General features: G+C 38.0%; 1 protein-coding gene across 1 annotated transcript in view; it reads right to left on the reverse strand.

Annotated features, from left to right (window-relative positions):
* dip2ca (disco-interacting protein 2 homolog Ca) overlaps window positions 1-24,207 on the reverse strand; it is a 117,094-nt gene extending 92,887 nt beyond the window's left edge. The window contains 1 exon segment of the mRNA XM_051881541.1: window positions 23,835-24,207. Within this exon segment, the coding sequence (XP_051737501.1) occupies window positions 23,835-23,913 (79 nt within the window). The 5' untranslated portion in view covers window positions 23,914-24,207.
* Between the last annotated feature and the right edge of the window lie 358 nt (window positions 24,208-24,565).

A 24,565-nucleotide genomic window follows, 5' to 3' on the forward strand; every position in this document is an offset into this window, starting at 1 on the left:
TACAGTGGGTACGGAAAGTATTCAGACCCCCTTAAATTTTTCACTTTGTTATATTGCAGCCATTTGCTAAAATCATTTAAGTTAATTTTTTTTCCTCATTAATGTACACACAGCACCACAATATTGACAGACAAACACAGAATTGTTGACATTTTTGCAGATTTATTAAAAAAGAAAAACTGAAATATCACATGGTCCTAAGTATTCAGACCCTTTGCTGTGACATTTAAGGGGGTCTGAAAATACTTTCCGTACCCACTGTATATATATATATATATATATATATATATATATATATATGTGTGTGTGTGTGTGTGGAATCAAATGGCTTTTCTTAACACATGGAGAAAAAAATATGCATTTGTAAATATATTTAAATATCTATGTTAGTAATATGTTTTTTGACATTCTCTTTAAATATACTGGGGGGAAAAAAATCTCAATTTTTTGCCGTATGGAATCAAGTGGCTTTTCTCAGTTCCAACACAGAAATTAAAAACATTTACATAATTTCATTAAATTAGTGTATTATTATGTCATCAACTCTATAATGTCACAATTCATGAACCTTGCTTCCGTGAAGAAAAAAAAAAAAAAAATGTTGGTACCATGTTGCTCTGATATAGTACCATGGTGTTAATATCCATTATCATATCCACATGTGCAATGGTATTTACATGTAATAAACCATGGTATTATCTACAGTAACTTCACCCGCGCTGACCTCTAAATCTAGAGAGCTGTGCCAGTAAAGCTAGTAAGAGGGGTAATTAGTAAGCTCGACACAAGCCCATTACAGCCTAATGAAGAGGTCAATAGTCCCAGTGAGGTCACTAAATAAGGTCACAGAAAGAAAAGCATGACTGTACATGACTCAGAAACAACTAAGGATGTGTCGTGATGGACAACTACTAGTCGACCAACAACCATCTAGTTGATCAGTGAGGCTTTGTTTTTCAGGCAATCCACAGGCTAGTTGATTTAGAAAGTATTTCGTTTTGCACATCCCTAGAAACAAGCGATACCAATGTTTACGTAAGTAAAACACAAAACCCTGGCAGAATGAACACAGGATGCTAAATGACCAGAGGGCTCTGAGTTCCAGTTTGGAGCCTCACAAATCTAAAGCAATGCACAAGGCGAGTATTGATGTCAAAGCTAATGTATTTCATGTGCAAATGGGAAAACACCACCAGGAGACTCAATTAGGACTCAAAGTTTCCAAATACTGTTCATACAGGGTAGGACAAGACACTGCACATGGGTAATAAGGGACACCCAGAGTGATTCTGTGGGGAAGTACATCTCTTTTCTCTTACAACAAGTCAATTCTAAAGACATATTGCAGATGAAAGCCCCACTGTGGGCAAACACAGCCAATAAGGGCAGGAATGTTCCCCCGTGGAGCACATAACCCTAGACACAGAGACATCCATTGTAATCAACTACGTCCAATACAGTGGGAGAAGATGGGTCCTTGGGGCGTTCTGAGTGGGGCTTGGGGAATCTCAAGTCTTTTACTGCCTTATGATCAGCTGAAGATCACAAACACCGTTAAGTAAATCAAAATAGACCTCATTTACTTTTTGAATGTTTCTGGTATTTCTGTGTACAACATAGGGCTGCACAATAAATCAATTTTCTAACCGCGATTATGATTACGGATGCCACGATTTCGTAATCGTTCAAAGGCACGATTAAAAAAAAAAAAAAGTGTATTGAGAGCATGTTACGTTGTGAGAGGCAAATCAGGACTACTTCAGAGTGTAAGTGTATGCTGATTGGTCGAACTCATGCGAAACACTAAGCCGTGTACACAGCCTATATATTTACTCCACAAACTAACTCTACAAACATGGAAAACAGTGATAGATGGATCTCTCAACCTTACACTAAGAAGAAAATCCAGCGCTACTTTGGGCAGACCAAGCGACATCTGCTCAGCTAGCGACATTGGGCATCAACCACATGGCAAACACTAATATTTTTTCATATACTGTCTACTTTCTTTGTATAACAGTTCTATCTAATAGCGTATTAGACAGGAGTCAACGGACTGTTGAACAGATCGTAAACTAATGAAGACGGAGAATGCGAGCACTGTGTGCTCAGGCTCTGGATGAGCTGTTCTCAGTGCCGCCAAAATAAAAGTCACAACAACAAGTGCAGTTTACGTCACTTCAGAGTTCCTACTGGTGGTGCGAATGCAAACAGGAAAATGGCCCATATGTGTGTTTGTTTTTTTATTTAAAGAAACCAAACCAATGTACAGTTGACATTTGAGGTTTAATGCTATAGAAAAGCAATAAAAACATTTCAGGAACAGTGTTTTCAGCTTGTTTTTTTTATATATATATATATATATATATATATATATATATATATATATATGGCATGCAGTTGCTTCAAACAATGGTATAAAGCTATTCAAAACAACATTCAATGTAAATTGTGATAATCGTAATTAATAATCGCAATTATAATTTCAAGGGAATAATCGACAAATATGATTTTTGTCATAATCGTGCAGCCCTAGCACAACGTATCAAAATTTAACTAGCTCTGCCTCACCAGCTGACATCAGCTAGGCCCCGTGGTGGGGAAAATAATGTTAACCAATGACCAAATATAATTTATTTTATTCAACATCTGTAGCCTAAGTTGAATGATGCTGAATAAAATAAAATAAATTATTTACTTAGGATGATATGGCACAAGTGGATGTCATTTTACTTCCATAATGTGATGCCCTTAAGTGCCTTCAAAGGCATAGTTCACCCAAAAATGGAAATTCTGTCATCATTTACTCACCCTCATGTCATTCCAAACCCATAAGACTTAAGGGTGAGTAAATGATGACATAATTTTCATTTTTGGAAAAACTATCCCTTTAAGTCATGATGTTCAAGTAAAAATTAAGTCCCACCCCTTTTCTTGCTGAATATTTAGTTGACATTTATTTACTATGTCATGTTATAGATGTAAAATGTAGTCATCATAAAACAAATCATAAAAAAAAGAAAAAAAGAAATAAAATTAAATTCTATGAGTCAAAACTAAACTCACAAACACACACACACACACACACACACACACAAAAAAAAACCCAGTCATCTCTATTTGGCTGCTCATCATAGTTAATTCTCTGGCTAAGGAACTGAGCAAAACTAAAATAATGCACTGACTGGATTTTGTAAACACGCAATCCAGTACAGAAAGCAGAGCAAGTTTACCATCAACACACACAGGACATAAGATTCATCACTTCAAAAGTTCTGGTCATATCATTGCTGCAGAGAATGAATGACACGCAGAATAAAATCTGCAAAATGTCCCTCACGAGGACGATTTAATCCCCGAGCATTTGGGCCACTGGGAGAGGCTGGGGTTTGAGCTGAATTCAAGACGCGTTCTTCACAGTGGACATACAATCACACAAGCACACTCATACATACATACAGAGCGGGCCTGCAGAGAAGTAATATAACACCCAGAGAACAAGGTGCCACGCCTGACCGCGCCGAGTCGAGGGAGAAAAACAGACCAAGAGAGACGGACAGCAAAAGAGAAAGCGAGGAGCAGAGGAGGGCAGAAACATTATCCCACCTTCCTGCTTTGTGTGCACCAGAGAAAAAGGCCTTTTAACACACATTACACAAGAGCAACAGGCTCGTGTTCATGAGACAAGCTGTATGTGTGTTTGTGTGTCATATGTGTGCAGTTACCATGGTCACTTTCAAGTCTATTATGCAGCTATTAAAGGGGTGATCGATTATGATTTCACTTTTTTAACTTTAGTTAGTGTGTAATGTTGCTGTTAGAGCATAAACAACGTCTGCAAAGTTACAAAGCTCAAAGTTCAATGCAAAGGGAGATATTTTTTTTTTTAAAGAATTCTCTGTTTAAGGACTACAACAAACGGCTGACAGGGACTACAACGAGCTTCTTCCCGGGTTAGTGACATCACTAACCCTAAAATTTACATAAACCCTGACCCTAAGAACACGCAACAAAGGGGGTGAGGCCATGTTGGGCTGCTTTAGAGAAGAGGAAGAGTTGTTGTAGTAGAGTGTTGTTGCCATGCCGTCATTTTACTTCGGACTGCTTCATAAACGAGGGTCAATTCAATGCTGGATTTGCACAAAAGATTAACATGATGGCACATGCTAGTCGATGAGTTGAATCAACTCCACACCAACTACATAAATTTATCCACTAACCATTCAGAAACATCCAGTTGTATTCTAAAAGTTGTAACTTCTTCCTGAGTCTCTCCATCAGTGTCCGACTCCGGTTTGAAGAATGTAAGGCTGAACACATTACTAACAATCATCATTATGGCTGCGTGAGATTCTCCAGCTTTGTTGTTGTTGAGCAACCGAAGCACGAGCTGTTAAAGCTCCACCCTCTTCTGGAAAGTGGGCAGGAGCAGCAGCTCATTTGCATATAAAGGGACACACACAGCATTTTTTTTTTTTTGCTCACACCCAAATAGGGGCAAATTTGCTATAATAAATCAATATTTTGAGCTGAAACTTCACAGACACATCCTGGGGACACCAGTGACTTATATTACATCTTGTAAAAGGGGCATTATAGGTCCCCTTTAAGGCATAACTATTTAACATATATTAAAATAGAAAACAAATTGTTTTTTAAATTGTGATAATAATAATAAAAATATTTCACAATATTACTGTTTTTACTGTATTTTAATCAAATAAAATGCAGCTTTGGAGAGTTTCAAAAACATTTTTAAAAAAAATAGTAATGTGTGTGTACCATAAGAAATAAAAATAATACCCCAATTTCTAAGCAAAAATAAAAATGCTAATTAAATAAAAAATAAATAAAAATGCAAAAAATAATTATTTTTATAGTCATACATAAAAAAACAACCAAAAAAAAAAACAAAGAATAAAAAAAATTATCATATACACACATACATATACATACATATACATATATATATATATATATATATATTACACACACACATATACACACACATATACACACACTTGTATTTTAATATGGTATTACCATTTGTATTTTAATATGATATTACCATGACAACAAAACCATGGCAATGTCATAGTACGTCTTTGTGAAGGACAGAAGTAATGATTCAAGTCAAGTAGGTGTAGGAGTCATGACGTATTCAGCACAAGGAAACAGAGGTCCCAATGTTACAAAGCAGCAAGAGTCACATTTGGTCATTGTTTTGAGGTGAGGGAATCCAATGGGGGCTTGACTGACTAACCACAGAATAAAATGTCAACCCAACCCAAGTTCAAGCCATCGCATTATCATAAGCAATGCGTTCCTTATTTCACAGAACAGACTTACTGTGTGGACGCATTTGACAGAACTTCAGAGAACTGTGCATGCCTTTACCCCCACCCACCTCCCACAATTCATAGCTTCTCTCCATTACATTCATATTTCCGAGGCTTTTATATGAGTCCTGCAGAAGAGCAGTGGCTATTGGCCATGACAAAGGATTAAAGAAGCTTAGTCTCTCTTTTGAGATTCCGGATTCTCTGTTGGTTTGAAAAAGGGGATTACTTCAACAAAAAAAGACCACACTTGTATCCCCCCAAGTTCTTTCGGAAAAGAAACTCTGCTTTTTGTTTAAAGCCTGGTATCGATTTATTTCGAGAGGCCCATGTGGAAATGACTCTTGTTTCGAGAGTCCCTCAGACTGAGATCGGTTCTGGTATGCTTCCTGTCACATGGATGTGGCGAACAGTTTCAAAGTGCAGTTGTGGAGCGAGAGGTGAGCAGCTGGATTCATGGAAAACAAGTTAACTGAAGAGAGCGGACTGGAATCTCTGAGGCACCGGCAGAGGGGTTGAGATTTGTGGACTCGCCCCTGAGAAAACAGGCTGCTCACGCATCACGGTGCCAGGTGTAAAATGCCAGCGTCTGTCGACCGTACCTTGCCAAAACACCATCTATCAATGATATTCAGATTCACTGCTTTTGGGACCCCCAAAAAAGCAGCCTGAACAAAATTCTTCAACGCTTCATTGGCGTTCCATCACATTTAGCTTCCATTACAGTGTGTAAGAATCAAGAATAGGTTAAGAAGTGAGCAAAGCATACTACAGGAGACAAAACATCACAGATGACCTTTTAAAGGTGGTGTTAGGTGAAGTGGAAGCAATTCAGCATTTTAAAGGGAAAGTTCACTACAATTCTTAAATCTTTGCACATGAAGACATGTTGCACCAGGCTTGACTCCAATGGCATTACTGATTGGCAGGCCAAGTTTAAATATCTTTGATGGATGGATGGATGGATGGACAGATGGACAAAGTACATTATATATTGGATGGATGGATGGATGGATGGACAAAGTGCATTTTATATTGGATGGATGGATGGATGGACAAAGTACATTATATATTGGATGGATGGATGGATGAATGGACAAAGTACATTATATATTGGATGGATGGATGGATGGATGGATGGATACTTACGTCTGCACTGAAAGCGATGGATGGATGGATGGATGGATGGATGGATGGATGGATAGACAAAGTACATTATATATTGGATGGATGGATAGATGGACAAAATACATTATATATTGGATGGATGGATGATGGATGGACAAAGTACATTTTATATTGGATGAATGGATGGACAAAGTACATTATATATTGGATGGATGGATGGATAGAAGAACAAAGTACATTATATATTGGACGGATGGATGGATTCTTACGTCTGCACTGAAAGCGATGGATGGATGGATGGATGGACAAAGTACATTATATATTGGATGGATGGACAAAGTACATTATATATTGGATGGATGGATGATGGATGGACAAAGTACATTATATATTGGATGGATGGACAAAGTACATTTTATATTGGATGGATGGATAAAGTACATTATATATTGGATGGATGGATGATGGATGGACAAAGTACATTATATATTGGATGGATGGATGGATGGACAAAGTGCATTTTATATTGGATGGATGGATGGACAAAGTGCATTTTATATTGGATGGATGGATGGACAAAGTACATTATATATTGGATAGATGGATGGATGGATGGATGGACAAAGTGCATTTTATATTGGATGGATGGATGGACAAAGTACATTATATATTGGATGGATGGATGGATAGAAGAACAAAGTACATTATATATTGGACGGATGGATGGATTCTTACGTCTGCACTGAAAGCGATGGATGGATGGATGGATGGATGGATGGACAAAGTACATTTTATATTGGATGGATGGACAAAGTACATTTTATATTGGATGGATGGACAAAGTACATTATATATTGGATGGATGGATGATGGATGGACAAAGTACATTATATATTGGATGGATGGATGGATGGACAAAGTGCATTGTATATTGGATGGATGGATGGACAAAGTACATTATATATTGGATGAATGGATGGATGGATGGACAAAGTGTATTTTATATTGGATGGATGGATGGACAAAGTACATTATATATTGGATGGATGGATGGATAGAAGAACAAAGTACATTATATATTGGATGGATGAATGGATGGATACTTACGTCTGCACTGAAAGCGATGGATGGACAAAGTACATTTTATATTGGATGGATGGATGGATGGATGATGAATGGATGGACAAAGTACATTATATATTGGATGGATGGATGGATGGATGGATGGACAAAGTACATTATATATTGGATGGATGGATGGATGGACAAAGTACATTATATATTGGATGGATGGATGGATCAGGATGGATCTCCTCATCCTGATCTCCTTTTCCTTTTCTTATCATTCAGATTCAAATTGCATAGCTAATATAATTCAAATTCCACTCATGAAATGAAAGTCAGCCAATTCTTAAATTGACTCATTTTTTGGTGTGTTCACAAAAAGCTAACATATGGCTTCAGAAAGCTTGGAATACAATTCATACAATCTACTATGGTGCTTATTGGAGCTTAAAAGTGCCTGATGACCGTATGCTTTCAATGCATGGAAAGTACAGCTCTGGCATTTTGTTAAACGTGTTTGTGTTTTACAATAGAAAAAGTCATGCAGGTTTTTTCTTAATGAAATTAAAGAAATTAATTTTCAATTTTAGGTGAACTATACCTTTAAATGCACGAGAACCTCTGACACTGTGCAGAAAAACAGTGAAAAGTATGTGATTCCTTCTGAAATTCTTTCCTTGTGATAACGCAAGGATCAGATCCATCAGTAAGGGGGTCTATGATACCGGTGAGACCGATATCAGCGTTGGAGTCTTATCTCTGGGCACATGTTTCTCTCTCAAAGTGCCTGGAGTGCATTACAGCACAGATGAAAGAACCTGCATTTTACGCCACATTGAAATGAACACCTTAATTGCCTACAGAAGGTGTGTGCTCAGGATGACGCCAGCAAGGTTAAAACTGCAATGATGGCCGAGATGAACTTTTGAGAACACAGCGAGATGGTCTAGACAGATATGTCCAGGTGGCATTTCTAAAAAAACTTCTAGTCAAACAAAATCATGTAATATTCATCACATGGCAGGCCTCAGAGGAGAAGAACTGCACATCAAAATCTGCTCGCAAAATCTCTCTCAGCCACAACGACTTATCGACAATGACAGAAAGAGGTTTCAACCTGGTGCACGGCACAACAGTGACATCCAAAAAACACACTGTAGATACGTACTAGCTCAAAGGTGTTTTTAAACGTGAATTTAGGTCACAGTGAGTCACAGATGTAGCTCGAATAAGCATAAAAAACCTCATGACTCGTAGCAAGCCTGGCTGATGGCAAAAAACGCACAGCCAGAAAGAGAGCAGTTCTACACATCCCCACACTCCCATGAGACAAAGCCCAGCGCATTCTCATACCACAGCCTTCACATGCTCCTGAGCTCTAAAAAAGGCCTGCTCAGAGACGGCCTATGAATAGAGCGCATTGTCATCCACAGGCCTTAATGTGTCCACGGTTTCATAGAGGCAGGGCCTCTGGGCTGGTGGAGCTGAATAATTAAAGAAGAGTTCTGCATTGAAAGAGTCAGGGTGCAGAGCGGCAGGCGGTCTGCTATGGCTCATGAGCCTCAATCTTTCTTTCTTTCTTTCTATCGCTCTCCATTCCAGAAGCACTAACCGCCCATGATATTGTGTTTGCCTTGGTAAAATGAGATTGTTCCCGAGTCCTTCAGCGAGGGGCTCGTCGAGTTGATAGTTTGGATAACAAGCCAAGTGTTCTGTCAGCATCTGTTGGAAGAGGATACAAAATATCTACCCTACCACAATAGTTCTGTACTACATTCTAGTAGGTTGCCTACCAAGTTGGCACATGCGAAGGTAGGCAGCAAACTCACTACCACACTTGAGACAAATTCAATGGCATTATTGTATACATAGTTAATAGATAAGGCAATCCTAGAACTTCTAAAGTATTCTAGAATTTCAGCAAGCTCAGTAGAAAAAAAAATGGCGGATGAAGTAAGAGAAAAGTGGATATTTAATGAAATTCAATATCAAAAAGCATCTATAAGCTATATCTAAATAAAATAATAATATATTTAATTAATAACATAAATAACAAATAAGTAAGCAATAAGGTACGAGAGGCTGTGCTGTATCGTGAATAAGTCAAGGCTGAAGGGCATTGTTAGGCACAACGCGAAGCGGTCGGTTACCACACAATACAAATATTAAAGCCAAAAATATGTATCAACGCAACTTTCATGAAGTAAACTTTCAGTAAAGCCTTCTTTTTGCCGAAAAAAATAGTCCCTGACCGTAAACAGCAACAGAAGTTACATTATTACGCCATTAGATGGCGGCAAAGACTGTCTTTATGAGTGTGTCAGTCAGTAGAGAAGACTTTTATATTGAAAAGACTGAATTGTTGTGAACACGGAACAAGAAGTAACTGACAAATGCTTGACTAGCGCTGTCAGTCACGGGAAAATCCCTTAACTGTTAAAAGGACAAGATATTGCAGCGGACATTTAAACATGTTTTTTATTATGAACATAGGATTGACCTGAAGGAAAATGCTAAATTTGAATGCAGGTAATAAACTCGTTCAATCGATCTCTTTCTCACAATACTCTTCTACATAATACAGTAAGCTTCAATATACAATATCAATTGAGAACAAACAGTTTACATTGCTAAGAGTGGTTGCTAAGGGTGTTGTATAGTGATACACAGAACCATTGGGTGAAGCAGTCATAGCCGTGTTTTATCGTGAATAACACACAGCTATCGACCAATCAGAATCAAGGACAGGAACTAACCGTTTTATAATATATAATATTTAATAAAAATATTGGTAACACTTTACAATAAGGTTCATTAGTTAAACATTAGTTAATGTATTAACTAACATGAACTAACCATGAGCAACACATTTGTTACTGTATTTACTAATCTTCATTAACGTTAATGAAAATACAGTTGTTCATTGTTTGTTCATGTTAGTTCACAGTGCATTAACTAATGTTAACAAGATTTTAATAATGTATTAGTAAATGTTGAAACTAACATTAACAAAGATTAATAAATAAGTGCAGTTCATTATTAGTTCATGTTAACTAATGTAGTTAACTAATGTTAACTAATGAACCTTATTGTAAAGTGTTACCAAAATATTGAATAATATTAAGTAATAATAAATAAAAATTAAATGTTGATGCTTATGAGAGTACTGTGCATTAAAATCAGTGGACTATAAATATAGTTATATTTCATTCAATTTTAAAAAGCATCTACAAGCTAAATATTTTTTTTTTTTAAATAAAAAACATTCTTGTGCTTCTTTATTATTATTAATAATTAAGAAAATATGTTAATGATTATGAGAATACTGTGTTATTAGCAACATGTCAAACTATTGGAACTCAAAAGTGAGTCAAAAGTGAGCAGACCAATAGGATTTCACAAAGGGCGGGGTCAAGCGATTGACAAAATGTACTTTCACTCATCACTTGCAGTGATCACAGCTGATTATAACACAAACTATGATTTCTCTGGAAGAGATTTTAAAGAGATTAGTTAGCTGTCTATGTAGGTAGTAGACAACAATATAGCTCACTATTTCCCGTTTTACTCTCCTTTAGTTTCATGGCATCTCTCTCCGACTCTCAACGCCTCATTTTTCTCAATTGTCCAACTACTAGAAATGTGCCCCAGAACAAAATGTAAAAATCCGTGGCTGCTAAAACTTTAACAACCTATGCTGCAGTGTGCAAAAACACAAAAGAACATTCTTTCCCGAGCTGGGAATGTGAAATTGAAAACAGCGAGCGTTAGCCAACAGTTCGCCTCTTTTATTTTTTTTTTGTGTCCGTGTAGAGAGATCCTAAGCAGAGTCTCTTTTAAATATGGACTTAAAGCATCCCACTGCTGATATTCCAGAATTTGTCATTGATATATAAACTTGTACAATGTACAAAGTCACATATTTGGCAGCTTGCCCGGGCTGGATCCATGAGCTGCGGGTAGCGGTTGGGAAGGGCCCGTGAACACACGCAAATACCGACTACACTGAATAGTGCCGTTCTAAATGGTCTAAATAACAGAAATGCCTTTTATTCTTATTGGTTGGACAGGCATTTCAAATTACAGTTGGCTTAGCATCTATGCACATTCTCCATTCCACACGGATCAAATATGCACCCCATTTGTCCTGTTTAAACAAATGGCCTTCTAGCTTTAATCAATTAGAAATCATACTGTCTTTAAGCATAATACTAACGCATCTCTTAAAGGTTTTAAGTCTATACTAAAAACCCAAAACAAAAACTATGACCCTGATTTCATCATTACTAAACTGATTTGTAAGTGAAATCCTAGCTTTGTTGTTGCAATTGATGTTTATTTGTCTTGCGTAATGAGCAAACATTGGATAAAAAATGGATAATGGTTCTGGATACACAAAATATACGTTTTCTAAGGGTTAGTTAACCCAAAAATGAAAATTCTGTCATTAATTACTCACCCTCATGTCGTTCCAAACCAGTAAGATTTTTGTTCATCTTCAGAACACAAATTAAGATATTTTTGATGAAATCTGAGAGATTTCTGTCCCTCTATAGACTGCTACGCAACTTACACAAATTTTCTGAAGAGACACAATCACTTTATATGATGAATAGATTTAATTTAGGCTTTTACTCACACATATTGTTCAGCGAACATAAACAGAAGCTCAAACAAACCTGCTTAATGTACGAGAACAAACCTCTTGCAGAAGCTCAAACGTGCTGCGTAACACACGAGAATGAACCTCATTGGTTCTCGCATACATCATGAAAACATGCTTGAGCTTCCATTTACCACAACTGATGTGTGAATATTTATATGTGTATATAAGCCTAAATTAAACCTGTTCATCACATAAAGCGATTGAGTCTCTTTAAAAAATTTGGACTAAACCGCTCTATTCATATGGATTAGTTTTACGATCTCTTCATGAACAACAAAGTGTTACCGTTCAAAAGTGTAGCTGTCTATGGAGGAACAGAAAGCTCTCAGATTTCATCAAAAAGATCTTCATTTGTGTTCAGAAGATGAACAAAAGGCTTACGGGTTCTGAAACGACATGAGGGTGAGTAATTAATGACAGAATTTTCATTTTTGGGTGAACTAACCCTTTAAAACTTTTTACATTTGTTTACTTGTTAGAGTAAACTAAAACTAAAAACAAAAAAAAGTTAACTGAAATAAAATACACATTTTAATTAAACAAAAAACAAACATTTTATTTCAGCTAGTTGCAAAAACGACATTTCTCATTTTTAGGTATAGGTATGAAACAAATTCACAAACAGTCTTTTCAAAACAGTCAACCACACAGTATTGTTATTTCTGTGTTACAAAGTTACCGAATGTCACAGAAGAATGGTAATAAAAGTTTACAGCCAGGATATAAACACTGATGTATATGGAAGTGATCGAAATAGAGTAAAAAACTTTTTAAAGAAACATGGTGCTTCAAATAACGATTGTAACGACTACATCGTTACACCACCAGGTGGCGACAAATGACTGTTAAAAAATGTATCTGTCATTGAATCATTCATTTAAGAGAATCATTCAAAAAACACAGATTCTTCAAGTATTTACTTATTTATGAATCGTGATTCTCAATTTATCCAGAACCGTGCAGCTAAAACGTAAAAATTATAAAAACTATAGACATGTTTAAAAAAAGCTAATAAAAATTACAAAAACACAACAAAAACTAAAATGAAAACAGAAAATATAAATTCTAATTAAAAATATTAATAAAACAATAATTGTATTTCAGTGATATGATATAATAACACTATTATAACACTATAATAACACTACTTGACGCAGTGTCTTCAAAGCGGCATAATGACCAAAAATATTCGTCTGCCTATGCATATCGTTTTTTTCCTCACTTTAACTCACCCATTTCTGTATTATTTTAACTTTGCCTCACATTCACTGTGAGCGAAATGTTTAAAAATGAGAGATGATACCAATCAAAGCGCTGCGGACAGATAAGAGAAAAGGAACGGGTCTCTAAAGGCTTGGAAACACAAGCACATTGTTCCTGAGCAGCACTGTGATGTAAACAGAGGACTTGATTGAGACCACATGACTGCATTCCTATAGCAGCTTCAGAGACACACACAGGAGATGGACAGTAAAACTGCCACGGCTGCTGCTGTCCAGCTGTGCAACCGCTGCCTGTCTGTCAGCCCTGCTGCCTGTCTGTCTGTTGCAGGATCACGTGACTACAGCATTCTCAAAGCATGTCAGCTATTTAATATGTCAGGACAGAAAATGTGAGAGGTGCTTGCCCACGCAAAACTTCCTGCCGTGATGCTAGAGTGTTGTAAGAGGTTGCCAGGGCTTAGCTATATGGTTGGTACTTGCTAGTAAGGTTTGTTAGTTGGTGACTGGTTGGTGGCTCGGGTCCTTCCTTCAGTGCAAACATATGGGATTTTTTTTCACCCATTTTATCGTCTCCAAACAAAAATCACCAGTTAAAGGGTTTTTGCACCAGGTGGTTATAGAAACTTAGTTATAGGAACTTGTCACCAGGGCCATCCCCCGAGAACAAAATTTCCCCTAGGGCCATATTCCTGGTTGCATCTGCACCACAAGTAGGAACTCTGAACTTTGTGACGTTAGACAACCGACAGCGACGTCATTTAAGCGCGGCATTCACAATATCAACTCGTCCATAGCGTAAAGGTTGAGAAGTGCCTGGACTTCGCCATCGGTCCATCTATCGCTGTTTTCCATGTTTGTGGAGTAAGATTATGTAAACTGTGTGTTCGTAAAAAGCTTTTCAAAAATGGAAGGAAACGGTATTTCGTATAGCATGCGTTTATCCAATCAGCGTACACTTACGTCAATGGTAGTACCTATTGTGCTGGGTTAGACCCTACTCTAAAGTATGAGCTAATTTAGTCCCCCAAAAGGCGTTCCAATAACTAAAATCACTCCCAGTTCCTGCGGTGCGAACACGCCAAAAAGCGGGTACTTCCGTCCAACCCTAGTGTCAATTCTAAAGCACTAGTGTTGCCAAACAAACCTTTTTCTGGAACACTCATTGATCAGATACACAGATATCCCGGCCCCAAACTCACACCATTGGTTGAGTCAATGTTGCTGTAGTCGGGACATTCAAACATACAAAGCAATGTTTTAATAGTGACATCATGTTTATACTTTTCAAAGGGAATCAACCTACGAATGTCATGCTTATAGCCGTCTCTGTATATGAAGCTGGAATAGGAGCAAGTACACATAACGAAACAATTACACACTTCAGCTTTAAGACCTGAATGTTGCAGATTTCTTCAGAAGGGTTCAAGATTTCCATCTGAAACAAATCGAGCCTCTTCTCTACATGCAGTTATCAAGGTTCACTAAGGGCAACACAGACATCTGTTACGTTTTAACACCAAACTGAACACATGTGCAATCTAATGTGGTAAAATATTTCACTTATTAAACTCATTCAACGCCACTTTCACCTCCAATTACGAGTGTATCAAGGCTTAACGGCTGAATTAGAGCTCTTAGTCCGAATAGTTACCCTATAACACAAGAAAAAAAAAAGTTTAGCGCTGGAGCTATTTGTAAGAGACATTGGAAGATCCAGGCAAAAACACTTCAAGCCAGTTAGCAGTGTTTTCTTCATCTAGCTCAAATAGAAACAATGTCCGAGTTACATCCCCAAAATTTGGGACATGCTTTCAGCTAGGGCTGGACGATTAATCGAAAAGTAATCGAAACCGAAATTCAGAACCTCTAACGACGTAATTTTCCCATGTCGGTTATTTCGTTTTTTTAATCCTATTAATACTTCCCACTTAAAAACATACTACCGTGTGTGTAGCCATGTGACTCCGCCCCGTCCAGTCAACACGCAGGTGAACGCAGAGTCAACACAGAGACGGCGCGCGAGCGGTGAGCCTTCACTAAACTTTGTCAGTTGTATGTGTTTTAAGGTTTGCAAGTTTAGACATTCAAGCGATTTAGACGATCGGATGTGTATTATTATATCGAGCTACCGTGCTCGCGCAGCTGCATTGTGCTAATTTATCTTTATCTGATTTACAACAAGCAGAAATCTGTAAGAAATGTTACGAACCATAGATAAAATAACTGCTGAAAGTGAGCTGTTACGTCAGATCACTCTTTCAAAAGGAAAAAATATCCCACCTTTAATAGTCAAGTAAATTTACAGTACAAACCTTGTAAGTGAACTATGAGGGCAAAAAAACAACAACAACAAACAAACTAAATAATCGTAATCGAGGTAAAATGTTCAATTAATCGAGGTTTTGATTTTAGGCCATAATCGTCCAGCCCTACTTTCAGCTGCGATAAAGAAGCAAATGTTATTTCAGTAGCGCATTATTTACAGCATTATGAAACACCAGGTGTCTTTCTGTCTATTTACTTGGCACATTTTTCTGTAATCAGGACAGACAGAAGGTTCGGAGGAAATAAGCTTGCACCTTTCACTTAGTGATGGGGTTAAAGGTCATTGTGAGCCGGATGTGGTTGCAGAGTGGTCAGCGGGCCAAGCAGGCGCTCTTCTGAGGCAGCTGTGTCCTCGAATGAGGCTTTGGTTACAAATGCAGCATTAAGTTACAGCCTGATAACACAGTCATATAGCAAAAAATATGCACTCAATTCCCTGTATAAGAAATGTCTTTCAAGAGCAGGAGGAGATTTAGCTTCACTGAAGCTGTAGAGCAAGTCAGCAAGGTGTGAAATTGTTTACTGCCTTTCATAAAGCTATAAGTGGCTTCTACACTAATACCGGTAAATGGTGCAAGTTTTAACGTTTATTAAGTGTTTATGAATAAAATCCAGCTTGGATTAGTATGAAGAGCTTGTCCGTACGTCTCCCTCTTCTTCGATGGCTCCAGTTATGCTATGTTGGACTGATTTCTACAAGATTATCTCATAGGCATCCTATGACACTTTTCCAACAGTCACAACAACAACAACGAAAAAAAATGACAATCCATGCATAACATGTGGGAAAACTGATGTGTACAGGCATGTACAGAACTTGTATAACTTTGGTCTCAGTATCATATCATTAAGAAAGCTTATTTGGAGTTAGAGCACATGAAACATATATGCTAACAGGATTTTGAAGTCTCTCGTGTGATCTCAATTTGTATGTGCTCGTGAAATACAATATGTTTGTTTAGGCAAAGAAAAACTGACTTTGTCAGACGAATCCTCTCCATTAGATCTTAACATCTGCTTTGAGTGGGGGGTCACAGGGTCAGCGGACAACAGTGATTGGATGAAAGCGGCGGATAAGCAGTTTGGAGGTCAGTAGGATGACATAATCCCACAAGGCTAACAGCAGTCAAAGGAGATTTGTGGTAATAGATCTCCTTTATCACGCTTCATGAAGATGCAAGTGCGAGTTCGCTTTCTTAGTGTACCTTATGAAACATGTCAAGAACATGTCTAGTTTATGGTTCACCCCAAAATTAAGTAAATTAAGCCTTATTTAGCATTGTGACCTAATTTTGAAGGTAATTTCGACTACAAAATTATTATTGTCAATTTTCTTCAAGGTGTCCTTGATTACGATTTAACTTTTTTAACTTTAGTTAGTGTGTAATGTTGCTGTTAGAGCATAAACAACATCTGCAAAGTTACGATGCTCAAAGTTCGATGCAAAGAGAGATATTTTCTTTTACAGAAATCGCTTTATAAGGACTACAACAAACGGCTGATAGGGATTACAACGAGCTTCTTCCCGGGTTGGTGACATCACAAACCCCGCCCCCGGGAACATGCAACAAAGGGGGTGAGGTCATGTTGGGTTGCTTTAGAGAAGAGGAAGAGTTGTTGTAGTAGAGTGTTGTTGCCATGCCGTCATTTTACTTCGGACTGCTTCACAAACGAGGGTCAATTCAACGCTGGATTTGCACAAAAGATTAACATGACGGCACATGCTAGTCGATGAGTTGAATCAACTCCACAGCAACTACATACATTTAACCACTAACCATTCAGAAACCTCCAGTTGCATTCTAAAAGTTGTAACTTCTTCCTGAGTCTCTCCATCAGTGTCTGACTCCGGTTTGAACAATGTAAGGCTGAACACCGTTACTGACAATTATCATTTTGACTGCGTGAGATTCTCTAGCTTTGTTGTTGTTGAGCAACCGAAGCGTGAGCAGTAGCTCATTTGCGTGTAAGGGACACACAAAAATGGCGTGTTTTTGCTCACACCCAAATAGGGGCAAATTTTACAAGCTATAAATGATCTGTGGGATATTTTTAGCTGAAACTCCAAAGATAAATTCTAGGGACACCAGAGAGAATTATAGTACATCTTGTGAAAAGGGGCATAATAGGTCCCCTTTATTGGTGGTTCTCATTATATATATTTTTTTTTAAATTACAACTAAATGTTTAATATGATATGATTTCTTCATGTTATGGTAATGAGAATTGGGGAATGAGATGAGGGAATGTGCCTAATTATCATGAAAATGTCTTAAAATCTGGCTCATTTTTAATATGCAAAATATAATTTCTTAATGATTTGGGGTGAAATTAAATGTGATCTGGACATGTTCTTGAAGCTTCCGGAGATTCATCCATCCTAGAACAACTCAATATAAGGCAAGGTAAAAAGGCAAAAAACAGCATGTTTCAGCTCATTAACCTACATTTGCATCATGAGGAAGTGAGACGTCCAAGGAAGAGAAAAAACCTGCTGGTGTGATATCGTGAACAGGGAAGTGCTGTTTAATATTAATTTTTCTATGGAATACTGGGAGAGGGTGGAAACCGGGACTCATGGTATTTGCTCCCACAGAGACTAAAGAGACGGAGAGAGGAAATGATGTCAGTCATACCAGATGCCACAGAATCTGTTAATAACTTATAGGTAAACAAACCATACATGTCCTACTTAATCTTTACAAAAATCAACCAATAGCTAACAAACGTCAAAAATAACATTAAAACTGCTGGTAAAGCAGTGAGATGCCGTCTGTCTGGCACAGCTTACGAATAATTTATGGCATTTAGCAAATGTCATGATCTCCCCATGTCCACGCACAGGTGACTGGCAGTGACACAACCTCAGCACCGCTATCTTGCACCACACGTGGCGTCGCGACCCCACTGCACAACCCCTGTCAGCCTTTATCAGAGCCCATAACATACCTCACAACATTCCATCACTTCCTCTATCTTCTTCTTTACTGACCAAATAGCAACACTAAATACTTTACACTAAAAATCCAGCATCTTTCTTTACAGGCTAACATAGCACTACAAATCTGCAAGAGAAATTATTTATATATAGTGGTAACCCAGGAAACTGAAACTAAACAGAGCAGGGAAACAGGAACTAAAGGAAACAAAACAGAATATCAAAATAAGAGTCCATAACCATGACAATATAAATCTTTGAATATTAGTGTCAAATGTGCAAAAATAATTTCAAAACATCAATAAAACATCTTTACATACATTTATAGTCCTTTGTGCTGACATTCTCAACAGACAAGGCCTCAAATCAGGGGTCAAAAAGAGGTTCTTTTCTTCCACAACCAGCATGACCCCTGTTTAACAACTTAACCTTTTCACTTACTAACAGTGTTACCCTAAGGGTGAAATGAGATCCATTCATTCTTTATTTGGCATGAACGAGACTAATACGGAGTTTGAAGAATCAGTATCCATTAAGAGTCTGCCAGCATAGACAGAAGACCACTGAGAGAAACTCTCAGCAATCTGGGGATGATTTCCAAGCCACGTAAATCAAAATCAACCATTCTATCGCAAACAAGCCTCATGTGTAAGTAAACGATGCGTAGTATAAATAAAACCTTTGTTGCTTAAAACTAAACCATGTTTGACTTATAAATGGAGGCAGTGAAACACACAATAACTTTGTTACATTGTATGCAAACTTTAGGAAACACAATATTGCCCTTAAGGACATCATAGGTCAGTAAACAGACGCAAATCTTTCTTTGCAAACTGATGAGCAGACGTTCTGTAATTTCCAGGCCTTTCATCCTGTGCCAACACACTGAGATAATCACCTCTCCATGAGCGCAGTGCTAAACAGCACCACAAGCTAAGCTGGAATGGCAAGGGAGCATCTTATTTCTACAAAGGCAAACACAAACACAAGCAGAGGTTCAGAAGAATCATACAGGGCTGCAGAAAGAGGGAATCGAGCCAGAATATTCCCTCCACCGCAGTCATAAAGTGAGGCAAAACGTTTAAATGCAAAACGAGCTGATTAAGGCTAACGAAGCTTGAAGGGCAGCTAAAAATACTCGTGTCCACTTGCAGATGGAGCAGCCTGTGATCATCTTTAAAGGGGACATCGGATGCCCATTTTTTTCAAGATGTAATTTAAGTCTCAGGTGTCCCCAGAATGTCTCTGAAGTTTCAGCTCAAAATACCTCACAGATCATTTATTATACCATGTTGCAAATACCCAATTTTGAGTGCATGCAAAATCATGCTGTTTTCGTGCATGTGTCTTTAAATGCAAATGAGCTGCTGCTCCCCACCCCCTTTCCAGGAAGGGCTTCTTTCAATAGCTCCTGCCTTAGAGATGGGAAAATAAATCGATGCAATCTCGAATCGAGAAATGATTCTGGATCGATTCTGAGATTTTCCAAATGCATCACGATTCTCTCTCGAATAGTTAGCTTAGTTTTTAACAGCAGATGGCGTTGCGTGCTTTACAAACAGCCGTATTCTGCTTGCTTCCAATTTCTTACACACACCACTTTAACCTTCTATAAAATCATCATTCATAAAAGTTCAAAAAGGTTGAAGCGAATTACAAGGGTGTTTGCAGTGGGCTGTTTACATGAATTTTGCGTCATAAAAGCATTCTGAGGTGCAAGTACTTTCCCAGATTCAGCCGAATGCACGAGCGCTCTCCTTCATGAGCATTTGAGCGCGCGGTTAAATACTAGCTTAGAGTGCCATCTGCTGTTAAAACTAAGCTCAGAGTTGATTCGAGAGAGAATTGCGATGCATTCAGAAAATCTCAGAATCGATCCACAAATCGAGAAGCATAAATTTATTTCGCAGCCCTATCCTGCCTGCATCGGATACTCTGCCAAATACTAACAAAACATCTGCTTGGTTTTGATTATCACCTATATCGCGTTATATTTTAAATGTAAATGCGCGACAAGTGCACTCAAATAGAGAGCAACGCGGAGTGTTGCGACGCGCTCGTTTTTCCCAGGCACATCTACTCTACACTGCAGCGAGATTTTGACTTTTCAGAATGCCGCAAGTGCACTGCAGGTCATGTGACAAGAACCAACCAATCAGCTTCGGCCTTTCCATAACAGCGAAAGCTTAGCCAAGATGGACGAACAGCTGATCACAGCTGTACAGGGCGGGGTTTTTTATTTCTCATTTCCATAAATATATCTAGTAGTAGAGCTAATGCAAGGGCTGGAAATACATTTATCCTTGCTTTAAGTTCTCCGTCTTCATGGAGAATGCGGCTCATGATTTTGAAAAGAAAGAAAGTGGCCGGCGTTTTTCACATTTTTAGATGAGACATGAACAGCCTATAAATCGACTGTATAAAAAGTATAAGAGGATAAAAATAATAAAAGCAAAAATGTGTCACCAAATATTCTTGGGAGGCCGTTAATATACCTGGGTTCACAAAGTCTATAGATGCATCTGAAAAAGAATACTTTTATACTATATAGTGCGCAAAAAAACTCTGTATGCGCACAGAGTAGTATGTCTGAAATCATAGTATTCGAAAAACAGTAGGCGAAAAGTACCCGGATGACTTACTACTTCCGGTGAGATTCTGAAGTGTGCATACGATGGACACGTTACTATCCCATAAGGCCACGGGAGAAGATTTTTGAAAGTTGAAAGGACGTAACTGACGCTGGTAGGTCATGTGACAGTAACAACGTGGAGGATGCAGTACGTCCGAATTCATTCATACTACACGCATTTGTACTATATAGAACGTACTTTTTCAACGGTCGTGAAGTAAATTTAAATTCAAATGTAGTACCTACTCAACAGTACGTGATTTCGGATGCAACGTACGTGTGGGAAGCACTGCATTCCACATCGCCTACGATATAATTGATAACTGTAGACAATACATACAGCACACCTATCCATAAATGAAAGCCATGACTGGTTTATAAAAGGTGTGGTCCTACATGCTTAGTTTACATTGTCTACTTAGAGATATATATTTAAGCAGTGAGCGAATTATTCAATGACTTTCGCGAAACCTGTGGGCTAACCATCTTAAGACATTTTAAACAAAACACTGATATTTTTGACATATTTATTATGCAAATCTATATTAAAGTGACAAATAATGATATTTTATCAAAGTACCATCCCATACTAAGCACTCAAGCAGCTGTTACTATGGTTACCTCCTTAGGCAAACGTGACTACTTTTCACAACCGTCTGTTTGTCGCTTTCTCACTAACATCCCTCCCGTTTAAGCCTAAAATGATCTGCTATTCTAAGCTAGTTTCAGCTGGTCTTCCAACCTAGCCATGCTAGTCTTTAGCTTAACTAGCTGGTCTCTAAGCTTAAAAAAACACCCAAAACCAGCCAACAGATCAACCCAACCAGACTGAGAGACTAGCTAAAACCAACAAACTGCATTAGGCTAGTTTAAGATGTTTTTAGCAGGGTTGTAATCTACCTTTTAACAATCTAATGTTTAAATGAACACATACCCGCCCCATCAGTATCTAAATCATAACATGTAACTGTGGGTTTAGTACCCATTCAGCTTTCTGTAAGACAAACTCAACACTAAACACAAAGAATATCTGAGATGTATCTACTGATGGCCCGTTAAATCCACTGACTGTGATTTGTTTGGTATAAAATGATGCTGGTTTCCCCTACACAGGTTGGCGCAGTGTTTTAGGATCATTTGGAGATACAGGCCTGGAAATTTGAGGCAGGGTTAACAAATGCACAAGCACTTATCGCCTTAAATGGTTCAGATCTACACACAGCAGACAATCGCACATGCCACACACACACATTACACACACACAAGAACCACCAGGCACTACAAATAAAATGGAAAAAGGAGCATTAGCAAACAGTTCACTCAATTCAGTTTGCTTATGTCAGATGCCAAAATTCTCAACATGACAAATGATTTAAATATTACATGTCTGTATTCTGTCCGACTCCAAATTCTGTGCAAAATCACAATGCTGCACAAGAGCCATACAAAAACATGGAGCCGCCAATAATTGGTTTGGGCGATAACTGATTCTTTATGACTGATATCATTATGTTTGTTCCCTAACTAATATGATTTATTGGTAAACCCAGTTTTTTGTTGTTTTACGAATATGAATATGCATGAATTTTATATGAAGGGAAATTAGCACTGTCACATTAATGAATAAAAAATGTTTTTATTGTTGAAGTCCAATAATTATTTATAAATGCTATCGATTAAAATGAAATGAAAAAATTGAAATAAAGCAATAATTAAAAGTCTGTTCATGACTATTCTGTATCTAAACATTAAAATACACTGCATAAATCATGAAAAAATAATATTTTTACATTTCTGGTTCTGTGCAAAGGATGCAGCATCAGAACAGCTTTAAACTTTGTTGCTGCCTGTCATGACAAGAGCATACGTTTCCATATTTTTATGAATCCATAATTTCATGTTTCTATATTTCACATTAAAAACGTTCATTTCAATTATAATCCTGTGTAAATTAATTTATGCAGCATTAGACAGTCTGTGTCTTTTTGTGGTATAAATGCAGCTTCAGATGCAGCTTTTGCAGTGTAAAGATGGCATATATGGCGATGCATTTGTGAGGAACTGCTTGTTTACCTAAATGCTGGTGTACTGAAGACGTTATACTGGCATGAATAACAACGCAGCCACAGAAATTCAAAAAATATTAACGGGTACATGAAGATTCCAAGGCAGTATTTTGACCGCTGGTCTCTAGGGAAACGCATTTTCAAAATCCTAACGGAAAAATCAATTCTGAAGTCTTTGAATGGTTTCCTCAAGGTCAAATAGATACATTGTAACAAAGAAAAATGCGGCGGGAGTTACAGCAGACGAACGAGAGAACGCCTTTACGAACACAACCTCAGTGCTGCTGCGGGGATAATAATTGGCTCCAACATCTGGTGTTGGTTGTGTTGGTATGGTGGTGGAGGTAGTGGTGGGTTTTCGGGTGGGAGGAGGAGGAGAGGGGGCCGTTAAAGTATCCTCCGCAACAACCATATTGTCGAACGAAATAAGTCATTTAAAATGTCAATCATACCTTCGGATAACTCCAGCTCCAGCTCAGCCAATCTGGCCCGCACTTCCAATGGAAGGGGCAGCGCATCGCGGTCCGCCATTGTCCGTTCAAGGGGGTAAAAATCACTCTCGTCCTCTTTCTTCGACTCTTTCAGCGCTGCTGCCGTTTCTCCGCGTCGCAGCGGTGCATAAGGAGGGCTGGGGGAGACGCGTGTCCAAAAACAAACTGTTCTGTGTGAACGATAGTGCTCGGAGATTTTCTGTCCCTCTCAACGAAGCCCCGCCATATCTGAAGGGCTCCGCCGTTAGAGTCAGCAGTGTAAGATGTGGACTGTCAGTGCGGTGAAGCTCGCAGATCGGAGCGGTGTGTGCGTCTCTCCCTCTCTTTCTCTCTGTCACTCTCTCATGACGCAAGGCGAGTGTGATTTTTACAGCCGCAAGGGGGCGACAGAACGCCTTTGTTTATGTGTCCATAAATAATTATTTCATACTGAGAATACCTGTTCAGGTTACATTTATATAATATATATTTATGTTATTATTATAAATAAACAAACAGACACGAAATTACGAAATAAAATGTTAAATATTGAAAGTGCCGGTAAAGTGACAGTAAAGACATTTATAATGTTACAAAAGATTTATGATGTTATAAATGCTGTTCTTTTGAACTTTCTGAATGCTGAACAAAATAGACAAAAATATTAAGCAGCACAACTGTTTTCAACATTGATAATAATAAGAAATGTTTCT

Source organism: Ctenopharyngodon idella, chromosome 23 (genome assembly GCF_019924925.1).
Source record: "Ctenopharyngodon idella isolate HZGC_01 chromosome 23, HZGC01, whole genome shotgun sequence".
NCBI lineage: Eukaryota > Metazoa > Chordata > Actinopteri > Cypriniformes > Xenocyprididae > Ctenopharyngodon > Ctenopharyngodon idella.